The sequence below is a fragment of the Halichoeres trimaculatus genome, unplaced genomic scaffold, assembly GCF_033239565.1.
Source record: "Halichoeres trimaculatus isolate MK-OKI-2021-1 unplaced genomic scaffold, fHalTri1.1 fHalTri1_scaffold_16, whole genome shotgun sequence".
Classification (NCBI taxonomy): Eukaryota; Metazoa; Chordata; class Actinopteri; order Labriformes; family Labridae; genus Halichoeres; species Halichoeres trimaculatus.
Window position 1 is genome coordinate 21,958,507 of NW_027437194.1, and position 24,583 is coordinate 21,983,089.

General features: G+C 40.3%; 4 protein-coding genes across 5 annotated transcripts in view; 2 read left to right on the forward strand and 2 right to left on the reverse strand.

The window, feature by feature from the left end:
• The window catches only part of arhgef28a (Rho guanine nucleotide exchange factor (GEF) 28a), a 39,591-nt gene extending 38,720 nt beyond the window's left edge, over positions 1–871 (reverse strand). The window contains exon 1 of the mRNA XM_074690559.1: positions 646–871. The gene's annotated coding sequence lies outside the window, so the exon portion shown is untranslated. The remainder of the gene's footprint in view (positions 1–645) is intronic.
• Positions 872–3,520: 2,649 nt separating this feature from the next.
• Positions 3,521–6,584, forward strand: ankra2 (ankyrin repeat, family A (RFXANK-like), 2). Its single transcript, XM_074690475.1, has 8 exons — positions 3,521–3,804; positions 3,894–4,052; positions 4,135–4,200; positions 4,555–4,652; positions 4,742–4,867; positions 4,954–5,020; positions 5,158–5,238; positions 6,422–6,584. Exons 1-8 carry the CDS (start codon positions 3,528–3,530, stop codon positions 6,475–6,477), a joined length of 930 nt encoding a protein of 309 aa, XP_074546576.1. The 5' UTR covers positions 3,521–3,527; the 3' UTR covers positions 6,478–6,584.
• Positions 6,585–7,413: 829 nt separating this feature from the next.
• btf3 (basic transcription factor 3) lies at positions 7,414–12,491 on the reverse strand. Of its 2 annotated transcripts, none has more exons than XM_074690859.1 (6): positions 12,415–12,488; positions 10,684–10,752; positions 10,208–10,321; positions 9,912–10,113; positions 9,445–9,501; positions 7,414–7,662 (listed from the first exon to the last, which is right to left on the reverse strand). In XM_074690859.1, exons 2-6 carry the CDS (start codon positions 10,750–10,752, stop codon positions 7,616–7,618), a joined length of 489 nt encoding a protein of 162 aa, XP_074546960.1. In that variant the 5' UTR covers positions 12,415–12,488; the 3' UTR covers positions 7,414–7,615. The 2 variants fall into 2 exon arrangements, with proteins under 2 accessions (XP_074546960.1, XP_074546958.1); XM_074690857.1 differs by having other exon boundaries at positions 7,415–7,662; positions 12,352–12,491.
• On the forward strand, positions 11,659–18,667 carry foxd1 (forkhead box D1). The gene is made up of 2 exons (XM_074690856.1): positions 11,659–11,692; positions 16,639–18,667. The coding sequence occupies exon 2, from the start codon at positions 16,938–16,940 to the stop codon at positions 17,982–17,984; it is 1,047 nt and encodes a 348-aa protein (XP_074546957.1). The 5' UTR covers positions 11,659–11,692; positions 16,639–16,937; the 3' UTR covers positions 17,985–18,667.
• Positions 18,668–24,583: the final 5,916 nt, after the last annotated feature.

Here is a 24,583-nt window from a genome sequence, read left to right on the forward strand (position 1 = left end):
CTCACATAACAAGCTGCTATTTGTTATATTCTGATCCAAGAGGGGAAATCTTGCAGCTTTCACTTTGAAAGACATCACAGCATTGTTATTAATATCTTAAAAGGTGCTCAATATAGGCACAAAGCTTCTTAAATTAGCACCATGATTTTTCACTGTGTCAGAGAGAAGTGAAAACTTTCACTAACACCAAAGAAAGAGCTTCAGGGGCAGAGTTTACAGAGCCCTACAGACACTTTTTCTTAATCTTTAAATAGGAAAATAAGGACAGAAAAACCCTTCATGTGAAGCTTCTGAGCACAGCAATTCATAAACTTTCATACTAAGAGGTCAAAAACGGCTTTACAATAATCGTCACACAATAATTCAGAAATTACACTACAATCTTTTTGGAGGGAAGTGTATGTGAATGTATCGAGAGTCTGTAGGTGTCTGAATAAGTAACGTTAGGAAACAGTTTTTTCCCTTCCCCAGTGAACGCACCACAGTTTGTAACTTCGGTAATTCAGTCCGACACATTTTCAAATGTTCAGGAAAGAAACATCCTGCAGACTCAACTTTATGCTCTTAGTCTGTAGTGAAGTTAAAGCCATAAGTTAAAGCTCGTTTCCTGAGGTTTACTCTGAGGATGGATCAGGTTGCCATTACCTGCTGTCGTCTCCTTCAGCTCTCAGCAGCCGATCATAAACTCTCCTCCGAGGACTTTCTTTATCTTCTTCTGATTCCTTCAGTCCCGAAAGTAGAAAAAGGTGGTTTCAAAACCTTATCTTTATTATCATTACTATTGTTGTAGCTGATGTTATTCTGCATTACTGCCTCTCTGTGTCTGTGTGTCAGTCCGTCGCTGTCTTCAGTTTGTGGCAGGTGTTGTCCGAGTCTGTCTGAAGCTCTCCTCTCTGATCCAGCCAGCCCCCTCAGCTAACACACACACACACACACACACACACACACACACACACACACACACACACACACACACACACACACACACACACACACACATACATACATAAAGTGAAAATGCATCAGTGACTACAGTTTCTGTAAATTAATTTTTTTGTTTAAGTTGTTTGGGTTCGGCTGTTACTCATGTAAATTTCCTCCAATCAGAGACGAGCTAAAGTGACGACACTTTCTTTTTTAACCAATAAGAAAAAGTGAATGTTAATCAATTATCCTGCTCATGATGAAGTACAGTACTTCATATCGAAAACTCCAATATTTTCATTATAAATATTAAAATTTTTGAAAGATTCGGATGAATAAGTGTTTTCAAATATGTGGACAGCTTTTCAAGTGTCCCACTTTCCCAGTTCTGTTCTCAAAAATGGAAAAAGGGAAATGAAAAGAAGTATGTGTAGCCTATTTAAAAAAAAAACCTATACCCAAATATTAAGTTAAAAAATGTGTTTATGGACAAAAAATAACATACATGTGGAATAAATAAAATTGTTAAAACCTGCTGAGTTTATCTAAAACAGATGCTTTCTATATAATCATATCAACCACACTATAAGTAAAGATATCGGAACATATATTTATTTAAAGACTCTTAGAAAAACTCAGATTAATTTGACCTGGTGTAAGTTCACGTAAAGAAAATAAAATTAATGCACTTCTATACAAATCTCTGAGCTCTCAGATGGCCTGACACTGTGACCACACACAGAAGACGCTCACACGGATGTCTGACCAGTCAAAGTTCACTTTGCAGTTTGTGTAGGGTTGATTATGAAGGAGGATTGAATGATTTTAGAGAATTAAGGAGAACAAGAAATAAACATACTGTTCTTCAGCCCTCCGTCTGTGAAACGATGGCACCCTCTGTTGGAGAAAGGCAACTTTCAAGAAGAAGTGAAAACAAAGGCTTCAACATAGAGAGTGATCAGGTAACATTTTAGAGATGTTAATTTTCTTCATCTTTTTATCATTGTTTGATATGTTTAATCTGTGTTTGTTATTTAAGTCCTAAAGCAGCGACAAGGACAACCAAACCGTTCCTTCTCAGTGGGAGGGTGGCTGATGTTGATGACTCCATGATTCTTTGGGACATGAAACCCAGGGAAGGTGGAGTCCAACACAGACAGAAAAAAGGAACACTAGAAAACACAAGAAAGGGAAATCACAAAACATACTTAATTAAATCAAGGGACATTCCCTTTTCTCTCTCTGGGTCAATCGATATATCTGGACTGTAACTTATTGTGATGCCATCAGCATCATCATCACCTCTACATTCATAACTTTGACACATACTGATTCATGGTTATGTCTTTGGCTAGAGGTTTGAACCACAGAGGCCAGAATCAGAACCAGAAGACAATGAACCACACAAGTCAAGCAGCACGTAGGAACACAACAGTTCGCTCAACACATCAGGCCAACCTTCATCAGAGACTGCACATCAATGATATGTGTAAAATAAGTTTGTGACTTATACTATTTTTGAAAGTTGGGAGAGCATAGATGACTTCTTTGCCTTTCGAAAAATATGACATCTTACTAGCCTATTCAAAGTATCAACAAAAGAATGTGATAAATTCAGGTGTGGAAAAAAATGCAACATGCAAAACAGCAACACAGCTGAGATAGTTCACCTCTAACAAGGTCAGTTTTTATTTATAATTTATTTTTTTGGTGGCTGGACGGTCAAGGAGCTAATGCCTCCTGTACACATACAAAGGGGCATCCACGACCAGGTAAAACCCTTATTTTTTTACTACTACTACTATTGGTATTATTATTGTTATTTAGTCATTTTCATTTTAAATGTTATATTTTCAAAAAAGGTACAGTTTCGTTTTACTTATTATCATCCTTATTCGTTTTACTTATTAATTAGTAGAAGTATTGTATGATTCAGATGACACCGGTGCGGTATCATGTAAAAGTTGCGGAACCAAAGAGAGGGGAGGTTTTTGGTAGATGCACTCAGGCACGGAGGCTTTAAATTATTCGCGCATGCGTGTGTGTACCAAAACATCGAGGGAAGCTTTTCAAATAAGATGTAAAGATTTAACGTTTTAACGATTGGACGAGTGAGATACGGTGTGTGTGATGGTGGTTTGTTAAAATGAGGTGAGTTAACACTTCTGTATTAATCTGAATGGGGTAGTTAAGGTTTAGGTTAGCGTGACGATATGACAACAGCTAGCATGCTAATCAGCAGCTAGCAGGCTGTTTTTATCTCATTTGATTTCTTTCTGTGCATGTGTGGTTATTGTTTTTTATTTTTTTTTCTGTCTTTTTATTTCTTGCTATTTCCTTATCTGTTTATTTCTGGTAGTAGTCTTTATCTGTATCTGGTTAATGGCTTTTTTTTCACTTTTTTAATTCATTGACTCTAAGGTTTGGCTTAGCGTTTCATGAAGACTGTATTTCTGCTCCTTAGGTGTGCCCGGTCCGCAGTTTGACAGCTCAGTGTGTGTTAAGTGTGTGGGTGTCACCTCGCCGTGTGTTGAGTGATTCAACAGTGTGTGTTCAGTGTTACCTTACTGTGTGCTGAGTGAGTGAACAGTGTTGTGGTCAGCATGTCGGCGTCGGACGGTGCTGCAGACTGTCCTCAGGACATGGAGGGGATCTGTGTGATGCCTGATTTGAGCTCCATCAAGACAGAGCCGTCGGTGGGAGGAAGCCCAGACGACACAAACACTCAGAATGTGGCCATGGGGATCAAATTCATTCTGCCAAATCGCTTCGATATGAACGTTTGCTCCAGATTTGTAAAGTCTCTGAATGAGGAGGAGAGCAAGAACATCCAAGACCAGGTGAACTCTGACCTGGAGGTGGCTTCAGTTTTATTTAAAGGTAAGAAAAAGCAGATCGATAATAATTCTGTTCAGTGAGTATTTCTAACAGTTGATTTAAAGTAACCTGTTCATTTGCTTCTTTTTCAGCTGAGTGCAACATCCAGACCTCTCCCTCTCCAGGCATACAAGTCCGCCATGTTTACACACCCTCCACCACCAAACATTTCTCCCCCATCAAACAGTCGACGACCCTCACCAACAAACACAGAGGCAACGAAGTGTCTTCTACACCTCTGCTAGTGCACTGTAAGTACTACAGTTTGGATTATTATTCTGTTCCTTTGATAACTACTCAGATGTGAACTAATACACATGTCCTTTGTCTCAGCTCTATCCATTCATCAGCTCGCAGCCCAGGGTGAGATGGTGTTTCTGGCCAGCAGGATTGAACAGGGTAAGCAGGAAAGTTTCCCAAACCCAGGTTTATGTTTGGTCTGAAATACACAAATCATCACTCACTGAACAGAGAAAACAGAGCCTCACATTAAAAAGCAGAAAAAAATGTATCCAAATAGCTCCTGAAAGAATATTCAAGCAGTGATAAAATAATCCAAACCTTCTTTAAATCAGCTCACGGTTTCCTCTGTACTGGTGTGGTACTTCAGCAGAGCCAGACAACTCCAGTATAATGAGCCATTTTTTTTTTTTTCTGGTGTCAGCATGAATCCTGTGAAGAACATGTTTAGATATTGATGTCATTTTAAGAATGAAGTAATCTGGTTTTGTCCTTTTGTGTTTGGTTTCAAAGAGACTGTGATCAATCTCCAAGACGAGGAAGGCTTCACTCCTCTGATGTGGGCTGCTGCTCATGGACAAATCGCTGTTGTTGAGTTTCTGCTCCAGAATGTAGGAAACAAGCAGTTGCTGTTATATCCAGACATCTTCTTTATGTCCTCCTCATTCAGGGAAAGGTAATGTGTTGTTCTTCTCTGTAGGGTGCAGACCCCAACCTCCTGGCCAAAGGGAGGGAAAGCGCGCTGTCTCTGGCCTGCAGTAAGGGATACACGGATATTGTGAAGATGCTCATTGACTGTGGAGTTGATGTCAATGAATATGACTGGGTAAGAACGCGAGTCTGGTGTTTAAAGCAGAAGCTGTCTGTCTGTCTGTCTGTTTGGCCCTCAGTGACATTTCTCTCTCTTTTCAGAACGGAGGAGCCCCTCTGCTGTACGCTGTCCATGGGAACCATGTGCGCTGTGTTGAAATCCTCTTAGGTGACAACACATCTTATTAGTCACACCTACGAAAAAATGTTTTAATATGTTCCTTAAATCAATCAAAAAACTCTTTAGGACATATAATGTGTGAACTCAAACAGCAGACGAACTCAGTGCTTGTGTTTGTGTTTTAGAGAGCGGTGCTGATCCCACCATCGAGTCAGACTCTGGGTTCAATGCTATGGACATGGCTGTGGCCATGGGTCACAGGAGTGGTAAGCAATCAATCAATCATTCAGTCTTGTTTTGTAACACATCACAAATTTTATCTCAAGATAAATCCCAATAACATGTACAGGCCCAGACCATAGACCGTAAAAAATAACGGATGTCGTCTTGCTCGGCTCAAAGTAAGATCGCTACAAAAAACTGGTCGCTGGCTGCAGTATAGGTCGAAAAAACCATCTCCCCAGCCATTCCAGATAGGCTGTGGTGAAACTTTGAAAAATAAGTCGTAGAAATCCGATTGTTGTGGTGATTTGAAGAAATTATTTGGTTTCTTTGTATTTAAGTCCTCTTTTTTCTAAAAGTTTCATTTTCGTTACTTACAAGAGGTTAAAAACAAGGCTTTACGTCACGTTTAACAATGATTGACAGCTGCCTTCTTGTGTTTTTTTTTTTTGTTTTTTTTTGGGGGGGTGGGGGGTGGGGGGTGTTGCAAAATATGTCAGTAGGAAGAGCTTTAAAGAGATTAGACTCTCAAAAAGAAAAAATATTATTGTTTTTGTCACCCGGCTCTGTTCAGATTCTTTCTGAGTCCCTCATAGCCTCTATTGGGCAGACTCTGGCTGCACAAAGTCTATCAGTGGTGGCACCTGTGACAGGGGTATTTTAGTTTCAAAACTGCACAAAGGTAAAAGCTGTCCACTCTATCTACAGTCTATGGTCTAGGCCTGCTAATTTTTTATTATCAATAAAGACCCAACATCAAGACCAGATAAGAGGTCTGGTCTCATCTTAACCCTCTGAGAGTAAGGTGGTTTACAGTATTTAGTGAGTTACACAGGAGGGAAACTTCCTGTTAAACTTCTTTTAACAGAGACCTTGAGCAGAATCACCCATGATAAAGAGAAAGAGAAGGATGGCAGGAGCGATGGACGGTCATCTTAACATTAGTGTTGTAGCACCTGGCCTTCTATCCAGAGGAACCTACGAGACATAATAACACGCTCTTTGTGCTTCTGACACTTTTCAGAAATCAGGGTTTTGCCAACATGAGCAAAGTTCTAGTTTATTCTATAAAGCTTTGAGAAAATCTGGCGTTCTTGATGGAGCTGCCGTGTCCAAGAGAGAAAAATCCTCTTTCTAGATATCAGGACAAAGTCTACATAGGGTCAGGCTGATCAGGTGTATGTGTAATGCTCTGCATTAACATCAAATTACTGTTTGTCTGTTCAGTCCAACAGGTGATGGAGGCTCACTTACTGAAGCTGCTGATGGGGATCAGAGAGTGAATCTGAAGCTGCAGAGACACCAGGCTCTGGACAATCATGTAGCGAGCTTACAAGAACATTCGGTCCATAGAGAGACTTTTCTGCTACTTTTCATCAAACCAGCTTCATTCTGTTGGGATGGTGATGATGTGACCTCTTTACTTTAACCTTCACTTTTTCTGTTTGACTCTACGTTTTTTTCCTACCGGGAAGTCTGCTTCGCTGGGTCTGAGAATTCATTTGTTTAACCTGAAGAAGGATGTTTGTTTGAAGTGTTTTTCTTGTACGTCACATTACAGCGCCATCTGTGGTGTGATCCCGCCATGAAGTGTTTTTTTTTTTTAAATCTAACTTATTAACCGAGTTAAAGGCTGTTTTAAATTATCAGTAAATGGCCTTGTGGTCTCTATGAGGAGCATGTCTCTGAGGACTGGACTGACATGAATCTGAAATGTTTTTCAAGTTTGAATGCTTGTTGGTTATTTTGTGATTATTTATTTGAAATATTGAGTCCTTGTAATGTGATGACGTCTTTGTTTCCGTGTTGTGATGTGTCCTCTGATGTGAACTTTAATGACCTCTGTGAGTCTGCGTGAGGCTCGTTGGGTTTTATACTGTTTAGTGACCTGACCTCTGTATCAGTCAGTGGATCACTGTTAATAATGAAGCTGTTATTTAATTAAAAGAATTAATGATCTCTGTGGAGGTGTGGAAAGAAAGTATTTGTTGTTTTTCAGAATAGAGTTCATCATCTCAGATGGACCTGTGGACAGAAACTAGAAAGACAGAAAACAGGGATGAGCTGTGTGTGGACAGTAGAAAGGTTTATTCCAGATGTAATGGTTTGAGCGAGGCCACAGAGAGTTCAGGTTCAGTAACATAGAGGATACAATCACTTCCCATCGGACACATTTCTCTCTGTGCAGAACACACAGAGCTCAAACATTCACAGTCTGATGGAAACACAGAGTCCTCCTAAAACACCTCCAGCCTCAGTGTATACGCTCAGCAACGTGACTCAGAAAAATTCATTACAGAGTGCGTGCTTTGTTTGGATGTTACAGACGCTGCACAGCACCACATGTCCACAAATTATTCCTCTCCTCAGGTGTTTTAACACCTCCTGGTCCCGTCAGGTTCAGACTCTACTTTGTTTCTTCTAGTTGGCCTCATCTTTGGACGCTTCGTCAAAGTTCTCCACCAGATCTGAAACAACAGAGAGAAACTGAGTAAAAGAGGGACTTAAAAATAATGCCAATAGAAAACCAGTCACAAACTTATTGGATATTTTAAAGACCCAAAAGTTCCATGGATGGAAATATCTGCTGCATTTATTCCTCAGGTACTCGTTTAAGGTGAAAAAGAGAAACCATGACGGGAGGCTCTCTGACTTCAGCTTTAGGGTTTTTTCTTACTGGCGTCGCCTTAAAGCTGCTTCTTATTTCCTTTTTGCAATTTGGATAGAATTAGATGAATCAAAAGCCCACACATAAAGAAGTGCAGAAACTAAATTTAAACACTAAAAGTGAAAAAGGGGAAATGAAACCAAGTGGGGAGTATGAAGAAACACTATGATTATTTCATGATTCAAGTAAAAGAAAAAACATTAATGCTAAAAATTAACCAGACGATTAGTTTACAGCTCAGTGAACACAGATGTATGAACTGTTTGAGACTTTGAGACAGCAAAGGACGAATTGACATTACATTCAAATATAACCGCAGTTAAAGAATGAAATATGAAAAAAGAAGACGTGGAAAAGAATCTGTGGGTGAAAGATAACCTGGTTAAGAAACTGAATCTAAGGAGGAAAAGAAGAAGGATTCTTCCGGGAGTGAACACTGGCGCAGCTGGGAAACCCAAGAATTCTGTTGCTTTATTTGTTTGCTTAATGCTGCTGCCCCTGCTCAAGCACTGTTGTTCTTGTTTGTGGGTTATAGTAAAAATCTGTTGCACTTTAAAAAAAAGAAAAAAGATGTGTCCTGAACACTGTGGTAACCACCACACTTCATCCAGAGGAGGGCGCTGCAGCCTCTTCTGTAAATACAGGATGAGGCAGCAGGTAGCTCTCTCCCAGCTCTTCTGGTATTTTGGGTCAAACAGACTTTTAAAGAAAACTGCAGTAAACAGTTGAACCAGCAGCTTCCTAAAAACACTCCTCAGGGTTACTAAGTGACCAGCAGAGGGCCCCGTACTGTAGACAATATCCCAGAGTTCAGGAAACTGAATCCCTGACCAAACTTTAATTGTTCTGACAAACTTATATTTTTAATAATGGTTGTGAAACATCAGGCAGATTGATCCAGGATGAAAACAAGTCTTCGTTTTCGTCAGAGGTTTGAGGAAACCATCACGGTGTCCGAAAATTGTTCAGGGGGTGTTTTTCTCTGAAACCTGATAACTGTGTTCTTCTCATCTCTCCTTCCTGTCACAACTTCTGACAGCAGCTGTAGAGATGGTGTGAAAAAAGATCTCTGTGAAATCTGCCAAGTTTGGGCACGACGGGGTCGAAGGTTAAAATGGAAACAATCGAAGAGTTCTGAGTAAAAGTGTTCCCCCAGAACAAAAAGGAACTTTAATGCCAAAAACAACATCATGACAACAGGCTGTTAACCCCGCGCCATTAACTTCCAACAGCTCCCACCACCGAGCGCCAGAATAATCGTTTGTTCCCTCAGAAAAAGGTCCTGAAAAGGCTGAGACCGCTCTAATGCTAACCTCATGTTCAGCTCACAGAGAAAAACAAACTGGCTCTAATAAACAGTAAGATAGAAAAACCTGCAGTCAGAGATGAACCTCCTTCATGTGAGCTCACAGAAAACAAAGCTGCTGAACTTCTTCAGTCGCAGGAAAAAAAAAAATCAGACAGAGGAGTTTGAGAAAAGAAAGACGAGCTTTAGCGGAGAGAAAGAAAAATTTAAAGGTGGAGCTGGAGTCTTCTGAAGAGACCGCTGAGTGTTTTTCTTTATGATTAACTCAACACTCACCTGGAACGTCATCATCCTCTTCTTCTACTGTTGCTATTGGTGCTTTTCCATCTGCAGCTGCAAGAACAAGAAGACCAGTGAGAAGCTCACATGAGATAAAACCCCCAAAACAACCAAACCCTGAAGGTAAGGAGGCATCTCTGAGGCTCAGCAGAAACGGGCTCAGTGCTCAGACAGGCTGCAGGACCAAAAATCCTTGTGTTTATCATTTAGCTAATTCAGGACAATTAAATATTTTTTTTCTGCCATTTTCAAAGAATTCTGACTTTAGAGTCGGAGAAGCCCAACATGCATTTTAACACATCTCACTAATAACACATAAGCAACTTTTATTCCATGGAGCAGGTGCCGAAACAATAAGACATTATGGGGGGTTTTTCTAAATTTCCTCCCGCCCGATCATCTGATCATGAAGACTGGTTTATGTAAGTAAAGAACTTTATGTCTGACTCTAATCTGGGACGGACCTTGTTTAGGGAAAGTTTCTGCAAGTCTCCTCAGGCTCGTCAAACTGTCTGCACCCAGCTGGTTCAGGATGCCCGGCAGCATCTCCGTCAGCTGTTTGGTCTCAGCGTGGCCGGTGATGGTGAAGGTGTTGGCAGCGAGTGAGGCCTGGACTTTGGGGTTGTTGAAGTGGATAACTGTTCCTTGATTGGTAAACATGTTGACCTGCAAAGAAAGCAAAGTTCACAGCTTCAGAACCGATCAGAGTGGAGCTGGATCACATTCAAAGGCACAAAAAGAGCTCAGATATCATTCCTACCTCTTCAATCCCAGAGATATTGTTGACACCGAGTTTCTTTAGAGAGAACTGGAGCTTCTTATCGTCTGCTGTAGCTGTTCTGTGAACAACCTTCCTCTTTCTGCGAGCGGTGCCCTGTGGACATGGTCAAAAACACACACATCTGTGTAAACCTCATGTATCATCTGTGTGTCTGTATACTATTTATAGAAGTTTATACTATTTATACTGTGGCTAAGAAATGAATGGGCTTCTGTTGTGATGGAAACCAGATCTGAGTGACCAACATCGAGGCTGCTGATCAGTCATTCTGTGTTTGTGGTTTTTCTACAGTTTGACTTTTAGTGTTCATTAATTAGTTTCACTTCCTGTGTCAGGAGGAGAGGTCACGTGGTTTGGCAAGATTAAACAACCGGAACCGGAAGTCTGACAAACCAGGACATCTCTAGAAATGCTGATTTTAATCAAACATCAACAACATTGATTTCATCCATTACCTTTCCGCCGATGCGGACTTGTGCCTGTAGTTTTGCAAGTTTTTCTTGATTCATAGCTGCTTCTTTCATCTGGAAAACAAACAGAATTTCATAAATAGTTACTATAGTGTTTACAGACCAGCTGCATGTTAATCCTGAAGGCTGTCAGAGAGATAGAGAAGTTTATTATATGTGGCTCAGAAACACTGCAATCCTGACAAACTCAACGAAAAATAAAAAAGGGCTGAGCAACACAACATGAGACTCATTCCCGCTGCTAATATCAGCGTGTTAATTTGACTGAAGTGAACAGACATCAGGCAAAAAGCTCAGGACCGTGACAATTCACAGGACAGTTGGGACAAGAGAAACTTCAGATGAGTCACCTGTAGATAACAAAGTGTTAGTAATTGCTCTTCATCTCGCTCTGAGACCATAAATTAGGTTTGAATGCGAGTTCATCTGGGACTCAAACCTTACCCTGTGGGTCATTACTTTAGGAACTAAGTATTGTCTCAGGGTTCATCTTCTTTCTGACTCCTGACTGACAAGAGACCATAACAGAACCAACATCTAGAGTGACACCAGGAGCTAAGTTTTATTTGGGGCCAGTAACTATACCCAGCAAGTCTGAGGAGTCTGAGTTCCCCCAACTCCCCCTGGGTTTGATTTTGTTCATTTATGAGCTAACGTGAGGCTCTTTCTAAAGAGATATCAAGTTTACAAACGGAGGGATTTCTAGTTGTGTATTTCTTTCTGCACATGCGCACTCTTATGAAGCTTATCAGTTAACCCAGACAGGTAAAAACAAAAACAAAAACAAAAAAAAGTGTTTCACGACTGAACACGACCCATTTCAGTGAATTCCGTGTTTAGCAACATGAATGATAAATAAATTGATTAATTATTAAAAACTGTTTGAGTCGTTGGACTCACTAATGGACCCGTGGGACAGTAGAAGCATATGTGTGTGTTGATTGTCCACTCTGAGCTCCCGTACAAACATGGCGGGTGAGTCAAACTTCCTCAGGTGAGTGTTGCTTTCATTCAGCGGAAGATAAATAAACTTTTCTCATTTTAGGTGACGGTACTGAAAGAAAATGCATCCTCATCGTTCAATCCAAACAAAAACTGTTTTGTTCGTTTGTTTGTTCTTAACTCAGGAACTTAAAGTTAAAAAAAAAATGCAGCAATCGTTTATGCTAATGCCGAAGACCAGTCGTGGGTTAAAACAGCGGCTAAAACACCCAAAAAATGCAACATACAAGCAGACATATTCAGGAGGAGAGTGGGGGGTTTCCAAACACTGAGTAAAATAATTCACAAGTTTTCAGAGAAACAGCTGAAGGTTTGTTTGTTAGCTTCACACAGCTGATGGTTTGTCTGGTGGGATTTAAAAGGACAACAAACGGAGTCAGCCACACAGCACACGGACAGGTTAGCCCAGAGCCAAAGCAGGTAGTGGCATGTAGGTCAAAACTAATGTCCCTGATCAATGCAGCCAGAAAACAAGGTGCGGCTTCTCTCTGGAGTCACCAAATAACAGAAACCAGGTGTGGTTTATAACTCCAGGGCTAACTACAGCTAGCCCCTCGGCTCAGGCTGAGACAGCCTCAGCCTCTCAGAGCCGACAGCAGCTTTCAGTCAGGGCAGGATTCAGACACCTGGACAGGAAAGGCTTCAGCTTACCTGAGGTGGTCGGATCAGGAGGTTACAGTGCAGAAAGGAATGATTTTAAAGCTCCTCACTGACCTGAAGACTAACTGCTCAAACATGCGGGAACAAGATGGAAGCAAGAGAGAGGGGGAAGGAAGTGACGCAGGCACAGACGCAGTGTCAGATATGAAAAAGTTTGTCTGCCCTGAGTTTAGATCTGCAGGCAAACTGTAACATTTTTTTCCCAAATAAAATGTGAAGACCTGTTGTTTGGCATGTTTAAAGGAGAGGAAGATAAATGTTCTGAACGTCTCTGAAGACAAACTTTACTAAATCACACTGCCTTTAAATGTATACAATTTTTACCAGTAGGTGTTCAGTAGGATGAGGATGTAATAACATTATGGTGATATATATGGCTGTACTGACTCATATGGTATTGTTATCGTATCACCTGCGATAAATATCTGGATTTTTTATTAGAATTGATACAGAACCTTCAGTCTGAAAGCATCAATACAACACTACAACTTGACTGCTGCTCATGGTGCAGGTGCTACTTTATCTTTTAGGGGCTTTTCATATGGTTTATTCTGTTTTTTGTTTTTTTGTTTTTTTTTTGCACTGAATAAATAACTGTTGATGATTCTGATCCTTTACTTTTATGATTTATCATGAGATCAACTCACAGGCGTCAACTCATTCAAAAAAAAACATGTTCAGACAGAGTGTGTGCACCTGTGTGATAAAATAAAGGTAAACAAAGGTGAATTATATCGTTTTATCCTCTCTGAGAGTTCGACTGTGATCATCTTTGATCCATCAGATCAGCTTTGAAAGACCAGAACACTTCAGGTTAATTTACAGACATTCTCTGTGTGTGTGGTGTGTGTGTGTGGGTGGGATGTAGCACATTATTTACAGCTGAAGTAAATAAACTAATGCAGAGGACCCCAAACCTTAATGCAGAAAGATAATGTCTGATGACAGCACGAGTTACTATAAGCAGGTTTTATTGAAATTATATATAAATCAAAACATGTTTTCGTGTTATAAGTGCTAGCCTTGTCACATGGATACTCTTTTAAACCCTCATGAATTAATATTCAACATATTAACTATTTATTTTTGTTGTAATTAAATAAATTCAACAAAGGACAATGTTAGTTTGACCTTTTGAAAATAAAGTGTTTTCTTCTTGTAAGGATATTGTCATAAAATAAGAAGAACTTTGTTCTTTAGGTTTGATTTGTTGAACTCTCATTGAACAGAGGTTTAAAGACTTTCAGACTAGTCTGGGGAAGTTTTCCTGTTTCTCTGTAGCTCCCAGAACTGTTCATTAGGTCTCCATCAAAGAAAATGCTGAATGGATTAATTTAACTAAAATAAAGAGAATTTGATATTTTTTTTCTTAATGTCGACAGCTCTGCTATCACTTTCTGTCCCGTCCACATGCAGACACACTTATAGCCTAAGTTTTCTTTGTACTCTGTGGTTTAATGAATGGGACAGATGACCGCCTGAAGAGGTCCAAAGGATGGAGAAGCATCTGCCATCAATAGATGACAGAGGTGTGAGTTAAATTAAATTAAATTAAAAAAATTAAGGATGGCCAGACAAGTTTTAAAAATGAGAAGCAAACATGAAAAAGTTTTTACACACTTCTAGAGTGAGAAGAAAATTTGAAAATTCCTTCAAGTTTAGTGTTTCAGTAATTTCTGAAAATTGATGATAATGTGGGTATGTTTGTGCACTGATTGGCCAGCCTCTGTTTTTTCCCCACTCATGATCCTGCTTTAACCAGAAATCTCTGCAGACCACCACCACCCTCCCTCCCTCTCTCTGTCTCTCTGTCTCCCTTAGTAGATGCAGATTAAAATATTCTCTCCACAATCATTTGATGCTCTCACATGGTATACTACTACTACTACTACTACTACTACTTATAATAACGATGATGTTATTATTATTGATGATAATAATAATGATTATAATTAAAATAGATTTTTATGCTTGAAATGAAGTCCTCCTGTCCTAAAATCTTTATTTACAAAATAATGTGTATGTGTCACACGTCATCTGTAACCTAAGTACATCAAATCTCAGAGTAATTCATTTCTTCATGTTAGCCTTTTTTAATAAAGTTTATCAGGCCTGAGAATTTGACAAAACAAAGAACCCATTTAAGTTTTCATGTTTCTGTAAATGTGAACCAGTCAAACTAAATATTCACAGATTTTATTTCAACAAAAATTTAGATTTATTTGTTAAAACTGTCTTTGATATCTATGACAGTAAGATCTGCTCACCATTTACCAACTTAATAACATTATTTTATAAATAAAAAGGCTTTTAAAGTTTACCTTTCAGGATCAAATGTCATAAAACACACTTTTATAAAGGAAAATCAGACTTAAGGAAGAAGGATCAGACTGTGAGACAGTGCTCTGTGCAGGCCTGCAGGCCTCCATACACCAACATGTCTGTTCATACCAGACTGTAAACATCATAAGTAGATATGCAGTCTATGATAAAAACTCTGTAAATAATTTTCACGTTAACGGTCTATGATTTTAAAAAAATCAAAGTGTACGTATTTATTCTTTTTACAGTCAATGATATGGCCAGTATACTATGTGTATTTAGGCCTATAGCGGTATAATCAATATACTGCTTATATTTTTATTTAATTGATTGATTATGGTATGAACATTATATTGCCCATATATTAATTATTTTAATAGACTTTTGAATGAACAATGTGCTGTTTATATATTCATTTTATTTACGGTCTGTAGTTGAAACTTTCAGTGTGTTTTATCAGAAATCAATAACTCTGATAAACTTTATAATCTGGACTCAACTTTACTTCAAATGAAGTAATTCTAAATGTGCGGCACATCTGCAGCTTTTATCACTTCAGGATGAAACCGTTTGGAGTTGAGAGGTAGTTTCACCGCTAGATGGCGCTGCTCAAATGGAAACCACAGTGAAGTTCCTGAGGGGGCTGAAGTGTTGAGGAGCCACCGTATATAGTTCAGTTCATTATTTATTTTCATTTTTTAGTTGAAAAAAATATAAATATATTAAATATATTTTCTTACATTTAGAAAAAAAAAATCATTCTTAAGGGAGAGATAAAGTAGAGTAAATGAAAGAACACGGAATTAAAAAGTTTCCTGATTTAACAACTCCCATCATAGTTCGGTTTGTATATGTGTATAAATGTGCTAATTTTGTATGAACTGTTCCAGTATTGTGGGGAGCTTCTCCGCTTGTTTCTAGAATATAAATAAAAAAAAACAGCTTCAAATTTCTATGTTCAAGCACAGCAACAAATTAACGTTCAGGGCTAAATTCTAAAAATGGTGAATATTCACACTTTATTTAATCACTCTTAAAGCATTCTTCTTGTTTCTATGATTAAAATGATTTATATTATCAGGACTGTCTCTGATTTTACTGCTAATGTCGGCCTTCGCTTGACTCCTCTAAACTTATTTTTTTACACACTAACTGCACATTAACCCTCCATTATTCCGCTCAGTTTTCTGTAAATTAAAGAGCCGTGATTTGAAGCAGGTTAGTTCAGTAAATGTTCTCCTCAGTGGAATAAAATAAAGAACAGACATGTCTCGGCTCTCAGCTCTGCTCCGTGCTGCAGACGCACGGCAGAGGCCTTATATCTGGGGCTTGCATGCTCTGCGTGACCCGTGACTGATTCGAGTTAACAGCTGACTCTTTTCCATTACAAATGGCTCGCGGATAATCTAGATAACTACCGGATCACGCAAACCGAGCTGCCTGGGTTTGGTGCACCAGCCCCGGCCCTGAGACACGGTGTTCACATGAAATATCACAGGTCTCCCTGGATGTCATTTCTGCAACAGCTTTACTTAACCTCCAGGTATTTTTTGCTCCCTGTATTATTTAACCTGAAAGTCTTGGTTCATGGGCTTGTATAAAAATACATATCAGCTGTCAAATGCACTCAAGGTCCGTGAACTCTGCTCCTTATAGCTGAGCCTAAATAAATGGAAACGTCGTTAAAGTTTCCGCTGTAGTGAGGAGATGACCTCACCACCAATTAGGCTACTCTTTTCAAAGATCTTTTTTAATCTTCAAAAATCTATTTCTGCGCCAAAAACTGCGCCGAAATAAGAGCTGCAGATTATTGACCTCCAGGACCGACCACTAGAAAGGAAGCAGGCCACAGCGGACTTTTTTTAAACCCACTCACAGTTAATTTCCAAAGACCTTTTTTTTATTCTAACTTCTCTTTTTATTTGTCTCGGTGACGTTTTCAAACCACGTGATCAGGACGGCGGTATAAACACCAGGAGAAGGTCCGCCCCCTCCGTGATTCAGGTCTGGACCTTTTACAGGTTCCCCGGCGCATCTCTGTCTCTCTCTGGTACCGGAGACTGTTCGTTACTCTGAGGTTTTTAGAATAATCCGGACACATATGGAAATATCTGGAAGTAAGAGGGCCATCTCTCAGCGACACGTGCTCCTTCCTCTCCTCTCCCCCCTCCTCACATGAGTTGCTGAAGAGGGAGGGCAGGGCAGCATCGTCTTCCTCATCCGTCGGAGGGGCACAGCCACGGAGTGTGTGAGCCATGACTCTGAGCTCCGAGATGTCGGATGCCTCCATCCTGTCCGAGGAGACCGACATAGACGTGGTCGGCGAAGGGGAGGATGGGGACAACCACACGCGCTCCTACGTGGACGAGGTGGCTCAGATGCACGATGGCATCCTCCTCTCCGGATCTCCTCCTCCTGCGTGCCTGGACGGCTCCACCTCCTCCAGGGACACCTACAAGCCGGCGGGTAAGAACACCCTGGTGAAGCCCCCTTACTCCTACATCGCCTTAATCACCATGGCCATTCTGCAGAGCCCCAAGAAGAGGCTGACCCTCAGCGAGATCTGCGACTTCATCAGCAACCGCTTCCCCTACTACCGGGAGAAGTTCCCTGCGTGGCAGAACTCTATCAGACACAACTTGTCCCTCAATGACTGCTTCGTGAAGATACCGAGGGAGCCCGGGAACCCTGGGAAGGGTAACTATTGGACCTTAGACCCGGAGTCTGCTGATATGTTTGACAACGGGAGTTTTCTGAGGCGCAGGAAGCGCTTCAAGCGGCAGCAGGCGCAGGACCTGCTGCGGGACCACAACAGCTTCATCCCGGCCGCTGCTGCCGCGTACGGATACGGACCGTACGGCTGCGGAGGATACGGCATCCAGCTCCAGTCATACCACACACACTCTGCACTTTTTGCTTTCCAGCAGCAACAGCAGCAGCACTCCAGGCACGCACACACAGGGACCATCATACCTGCTCCATCTTTGATGCCCACCACCACGGACTTAGCCCGGACTAGGTTTTACCCCCAGCTGACGCCCGGTTTGGGCTCAGGGAGCGTGCAAGCTGCAGCCCCGGCGCAGAAATCCAGCTCCCCGGTGCAGCGCTCCCCTTTCTCCATAGAGAGCATCATCGGCGGCTCTCTGAGCCCGTCCAGGACTTCTCCCGTTGTTGTCCCGGTCTTACCGTCCTCCCTGGGGGGTCCAGCTGCCAACCAGTCGTCGGGCCACCACCCTGGAGCGGTTTTGCACCCAGTTGAAAACTTTCCTAGCAGAGTTGGAAGCAGCTCCAGCGGGTGTTAGACGCCAAACGCCGGCACAGCGCACGGCGCAGCAGCTTCTCCCGTCCTGATAAAGAGCATCATCACCGGGTCTGTGAGCGCCTCTGGCCCAGGACTCCTCCGGTCCATGTCCCGGTCTCAGCGTCCTCTTTGGGCCAACCTGGGAGCGTGTTTTCTTTACAGCCGGTTGAAAAACTTTCCGAGCAGAGTTGAAAACGTAAAATGTCTTAACAAGAACACTTTAAACAGCAACAAAACAAAAAAACGTCCCTCTGTGAAGGTAGGATTATTTTTGTACGTTTGTTTGCTAGCACGCAGCTGAATGATGGACATGAACAAACACACTCTGTGCCTATATTCATGCTGTTTGAAGAATATTTATGTTCCTTTGTTCGGTGTGAATCAGACTCTAAAGCACCAACTCGTCCCCGTGTTCCCATGGAGTAAATTCAGTCACTGTTTAGGGCGTCTCAGGATTTTAATGGACAGGTTATAATGATCACGTGTTTAAAATAGGATAATAATGTATTTGTGTCAAACACATCCATGTTTTCTTCTTTATTAGTTTGACAAATCAAAGCATTTTTACGGTTTTGATTTGAACTTTGTATTAAAGACACAGAGAGCAAAGTCCTACATTTATAAAAAATAATAATAATATGCAGTGTGTGTTTTATTTCAGTAATTCAAACTATGTACTTTTTGGGCAACTATTGTGTAACTGAAGTGTGATATTTTTACACAGTTTGTTTTTTCAACAAGAATAAATTTCGTTTTGCAAAAAAAGGAATTTGTTTGGAGATAAATTATTACTTTAAAATTATTTATGTATAGATACATTCAGCTGTTGAACTTTAAGAACCTCAGCATATGAAGAAAGTTTTAGAAGGAAGGGTGTTAAAATGATATTGGCGGAAACTTTTATTCTTCAGTGTTTTGTGCTGTTAATTGGCTCGTGCAGGGTTCTGATCCTGAGAGGTAATAAAAGTGCAGCTGTGTGTGTGTGTGTGTGTGTGTGTGTGTGTGTGTGTGTGTGTGTGTGTGTGTGTGTGTGTGTGTGTGTGTGTGTGTGTGTGTGTGTGTTTGGCCTCTGATCGGGGTTTAAAAGTGTTTCCACTTTAGAGAACACCTCAGAAAACAGGAAGCGCGCGTGTTATGGTGTGTTGTTGCATCCTCTTTTGAACATGCGCACACCAGGCCTGTTGTTATCTGACCCCTCTCACTCATCCTCATTATTTCGCTGCCCGGACACGGAAGGTGTGAGCGGGCTTAGGCAGGAGGTTGTTTTACCTGCTTCAGGTCGCTGATCTATCCGCTGCTGCTGCCATCCACAGATGTGCACGGATAAAAACACTCCTCAGCTCATTATCCGCTCTTGATTGGCGCAGTTTGCCCTCGGTGCAGCCTCACACACTCATTATTCTCCTTAGTTTACTCACATGTTTGTGTTTTAATGTGTTTAATATGCAGGTGTGGTGACTCACAGGGCAAACATAGCGCGTAGAAATGTGCAGATCACTGTAAGGCGATATGGTAAACATAGACCAGTGAGTAGATTACTTAATAGGCTATTTTTAATCCCAATGAATACTCGTTTCCAAAACACACTCCAGCCCAGCTCTTTGATGAGCTGAACCTGGTTCACCGTCATTCTGCTGCATGTCAGGCCTCCTGCTCCTCTTTACTGTACAACCCGCTGCTTCCGTGACTGGATGTGTTCGCCCCTCCGCTGCTGTGCTGCCTCCCCTGATTCAAAGCAACGTGTGTGTGTGTGTGTGTGTGTGTGTGTGTGTGTGTGTGTGTGTGTGTGTGTGTGTGTGTGTGTGTGTGTGTGTGTGTGTGTGTGTGTGTGTAGTAGATAGCTAAATTGGTGCAGCGCTTAGAGCAGTTCACTAGGCCACGGGAGGACAGCTATTGCGTGATGATGTAACACGCACAGAGAGACAGACACGCTGAGGAGAGGAGAAGGAGGTCAGTTGTATGGAGTTGTTTACAAACGGAGAAGGTTAAACAGGGAGGTAGAAGGGATAATCGATGAGATAACACGCCTCACAACTGCCTGAATTCACTCAGGACTTTATGGAGGGGGAGTCTCTTAATGGTGTCCGTAAAAAAACTCATTTTTAGGACATAAATATGTATCCTAACATGAGGGCATGAGAAGTATTTAAAGAGTCAACACCAGCAGTGTGTTAGGCTGCCTGTTGTATTTATCAGCATATTTCACCTCCTCAAACAGTAACAGTAAAAGTGGTTGTCATTTTCTTTTCTTAATACATTAATATCAGTAATGTTTTGAAGGAGGAATTCCTGTGTAAAGTCCCATCAGCAGCCTCTCTTAGCCCGTTGATTTGTTGTTTATTTCCTATTTACAACGTTTTCTGGATATTAGCTAGCTGTGGCCTTTGTTCATGTGAATATGTGCGCATGCGTTCCAACGCAGTCGAAGCATAATTGCAGATAATTCATATAGCCTACCTGAAAGATATGTTACTGGCAATTAATTCATAGGCCTATATCTTAAAAATATCTCAATAATTTGAACGTTCGAAATATCTATCTCTGTTATTTCTGCCTATTAGAGACGAGCTACACTCCACAGCCCGTGTTCAGCTGATATTAACCATTTTATCAGACCCTGCGCTATTATTTTACCCGCCTCTGTGTAAATTTATGACGTTTTATTGTGCCAAATAAATAGCCGAGCTTGTTTTGGACTTCCGGGTTCGAGTGAAAAGGCACTAAAATAAACTTTAATATCCACTTTTAATGCTTGCACGACGGACGGGCCGTTTGGAAAATAAATAACTAAATAAAAACACTTATGGAGTCATTTTTGAAGGCGCAGCTTAAGATACAGAAAATAATAATTAACAAATGAGAGATAAATGAAATCTAGTGTTCAACAAACTGATAACTAAATAAATAAATAAATGGATAAAATCCACCAAGCGATCAGTCTGTCTAATTGTTTACCTATAGGCTATTTTCAATAAGAGGTCACAGATTTATTTGTTGGAGATAACCAGGAAAGAAACAATAGAAATATATATATTTATTTTTTAGTTTTTAGCTAAAATGTTTTAATGTGATAAAATGACCGCCATCTTTAAAAGGATAAAATCCATAAAAAAAAGGTCCAAAATATTTACAGCCAGAAAAAAAAGATTCAATCATATTTACCCAATTATTTTCTACATCATTATTGAACAGTGGGAAACACCCTCATTTTTTTATTATAATTCCCATTATTATTTCTAGTAGTACAACTAGTATTGTCAAAGGTATTATTATTGCTGTTAAAGTTATTGCTTTATTCTTTTTTAACAAACTCACCATAAAATTCCCAAGCATTCTTAAATTGAAAAAAATTAAATAAACTCACAAGTAGTTCCCTTATTTTATAAAGGAAGACAATAAAATGTAGATCCAAAAAACGGACAATAAACTTAAAAAAAAAAAATAAATAAATAAATAGACAAAAAAACAGCGAATTTTCTTCCCCTCGTGTGAAAATGTCAGATGGAGTTACACAGTGAGCCTGTTTGACCAGTTTACAAAGAATAGATGACTTGGGTTTTAAAATTTGATTGATATATGTTTTATTAAATCACTATGTCAAGTTTGAGCTGTATATAAAATGTGATCGGTAGATAAAATATGACTAGTAAAAAAGTGTGATCATTATGAAGCATGGTGCTACTTGTTTTCATAGCATGAGTATGAAAAGTGAGCGTGACTGAGCAGTATTTATTTTTTTAAAAAGGGTCTTTTCACGGCATGTCAGAGATCATGTGGGCATCAGCATCCTTAAGCATGACTAAAGCTCAGTTAGCAGTTTATCCTGCGGGGTCAGAGGTCACGAGCAGAGGGGATAAAGCACCACACTCAGCCCATAAAAGACACTGGGCTTTGGGTAAATGTGTTGGGGCATTCAAGGCTGTGAGAATAATCTATATTTCTCAGGAAGTCATAAAGACGATTCTTCCTTCAGTTATGAACTTACAGGCTTGGTAAACAGTGAGGTCACCTGGCCTGCTCGATAAATGACTGTTAAACTGATCTCGTAGGGTCGTCCCTTCTTAACATCTGCAGAATAAAGCGAAAACTGACACTATACTCAGAGAAGATGTGGTTTTCAAAAATAGATTTGCACGTGAACAAAAGGATCTATAAATGTTTTCATAACGTTAAGTGTTTCAGCTGTTGCAGAACAAACAGAACTAACTTGGAGAAGTTTAAAAAACACACTTTGGTCCTAAAGACACATAAAAACTGAATAACCAGTTTCTCTCATGTCCCATTATTTCTGTATAGATCCGTATGACAAGAGTATTTTGTCTGTAAAGACATTTTACATTGAAATTCAGGAGCTGGAATATATTTTTCTGTATTTTTAGAAACGTAATGTCTAAAAAAAAATTTTACAATAAGTGAATGATGTGAAAATACAAAGTGTAAACGTGGATTGAGAATTTTCCCTAAAAGATCTGCTGAGTGCGTTAATCTGGATGAAGCACAGCCACTGTAAAAATGTTAAATTATTTATAACACCACCTGAGGACGACTTATAGTCCCCCATTAAGAAACTGAGCTTGTCTTTTGCGTTTTCTTTTATAGGATTATTTAGATGTTATGTAAAAATAATGTTGATAATAAAAAATTGTCATGAAAGTTTGATTATGGATAGAAATAAAGTTGAAGAAGTTTAAACCAGATTTAAAACTTTAAAAATAAAGTTATTTCATGCTATTTATAAGAACTTTAACAGCACCAGCCTATTTAAGATTAAAGGAGATATAAAACTTTTTTTATTTTGTATATGTCTGTATTTACACAGATTTTGAACAACTATTTTTTAAAGTGTTTATTCATGTTTAAAGTAAACTGATCCGGCCTTAAGGTAAACTTAAACTTGTGTTGGAAAAAGTGAAAAGATTAAAAATACAAACTGAGTCTTTAGCCATGGCTCTGTATTTATCTGTTTGATTTCTCAGGCATTAAAGGGACATTGCACATTAATAAATCTCAGTCTCCACACAGAAACTTGTTTCAGAAGTTTGCATTGAATGGTTTCATCAGCCTGTATGTGGAACATCAATCATGCGTCAAACACTTTGAACATCTGTGAAGTTTTCAGAAACACTGAGGAGAAATATAAAAAAGAGAGCAATTGAAGGGAATGAATAAGAAAGAGAGTTAAAAGAGTGAATACCTCCCAGGGAGGTGCAGAATCTCTCCATCTGCTATTCAGCGTATGGAAGCGTCGCTACACTTATCCCCTCTCTCTAAAAGGAGCTCTGCTTTCCACCCCATTAAAAAGTTTGGGAACTAATGCCACCCCTGAATACTGGCCTAATTAGAGGCTGCTCACAACTGCAAGGACCTGCTACACACGAGTGGCTGTGGGATGGATTCTGCTTTTCCCTTTTGTAATGGCATCGTTTTGCTCTTTCTTTTTTGGACCCATTACTTCTTTCTTTCTTCTTTCTTCTTTCCTTCTTTCTCTTTTTCCTCTTTCTTTGCATTCTCTCGTCACAAAAAGGGATTGGTGCTTTTGTCATCTTTCAGCACTTTTGATCCTCCTCTGCACAGACAAAGTGTTGGTGAAAGTTCAGTTTGGTGCAGTGATGAGTACACATGATGAGCTTTACAGTCCGCTTTAACAGAGGAATTAAAACCTCTGGCTCTGCTCCACCTCTCCTCCACAGGCCAGGGAGAAACTCAGAGCTTTCAACACTCCATGAAGTGCAATCTTACGCGTCCTTGCACATAATTTATTCAGCTCAAGACTTTTCTGGGGTGTTTTTATTTGTTCTACATCTTGCCTGTCTCTCACCTCGGAGTGAACCCAGCAGATCCGGGGTTCTGCTACAGAATTATGTTGCTGCATTTTTCACTTTTTTCTGTTTTAGCTGTGCACGTGTTTGCTTTGGCATGCTTTCTGCTCGTGCAAACAACCGGGGGCCCGTAGCTTATCCATCACGCTTGTGCAGAATGTGATGATAAAATAACAGGCGGCTTGAAACAAACCATTTGTTACAGCAGGATTTATTATTCTGTCCACTTGAAACAAAGCACAGAGGTTACTGAGACATCTCCTACTTAGGTTACAACAATAAATACAGCAAAGATTGGACACAGCAAATCAGCTAATTGGAAAGCCCCAAATGTGGAGTCCAGCAGCTGTGAGCAGCTGTGTGATGTTGCTGACCGTTTGCATCCCTCACATCATTTAGCATCATCACATTACTGCTGCGCCCTGCTCAAGGAGCTCTGCTTCAACCAGCAGCTTCAGGCTTGATTAGTTACATGCAACAACGCCTCTCGGTCATAAACACTTCATCGAGCTCCAGCAGCCAGTTCATCATGGTGACACCCCCAGGTAACACACACCACACACAAACACCACACACACCTCTCACACACACACACTGCTGCTGCTGCTGCTGACACAAGGCAGGAGCCCAACCTAACCTCCAAGTGGAGCCGGCCTCTAAACACAGACTGCCTGAACACACACAACATACACACAGCACACACACAAAATACACTCAACACACACACAGCATACACAAAACAAACACACAGAACACACCAAAAATACACACAATGAACTTA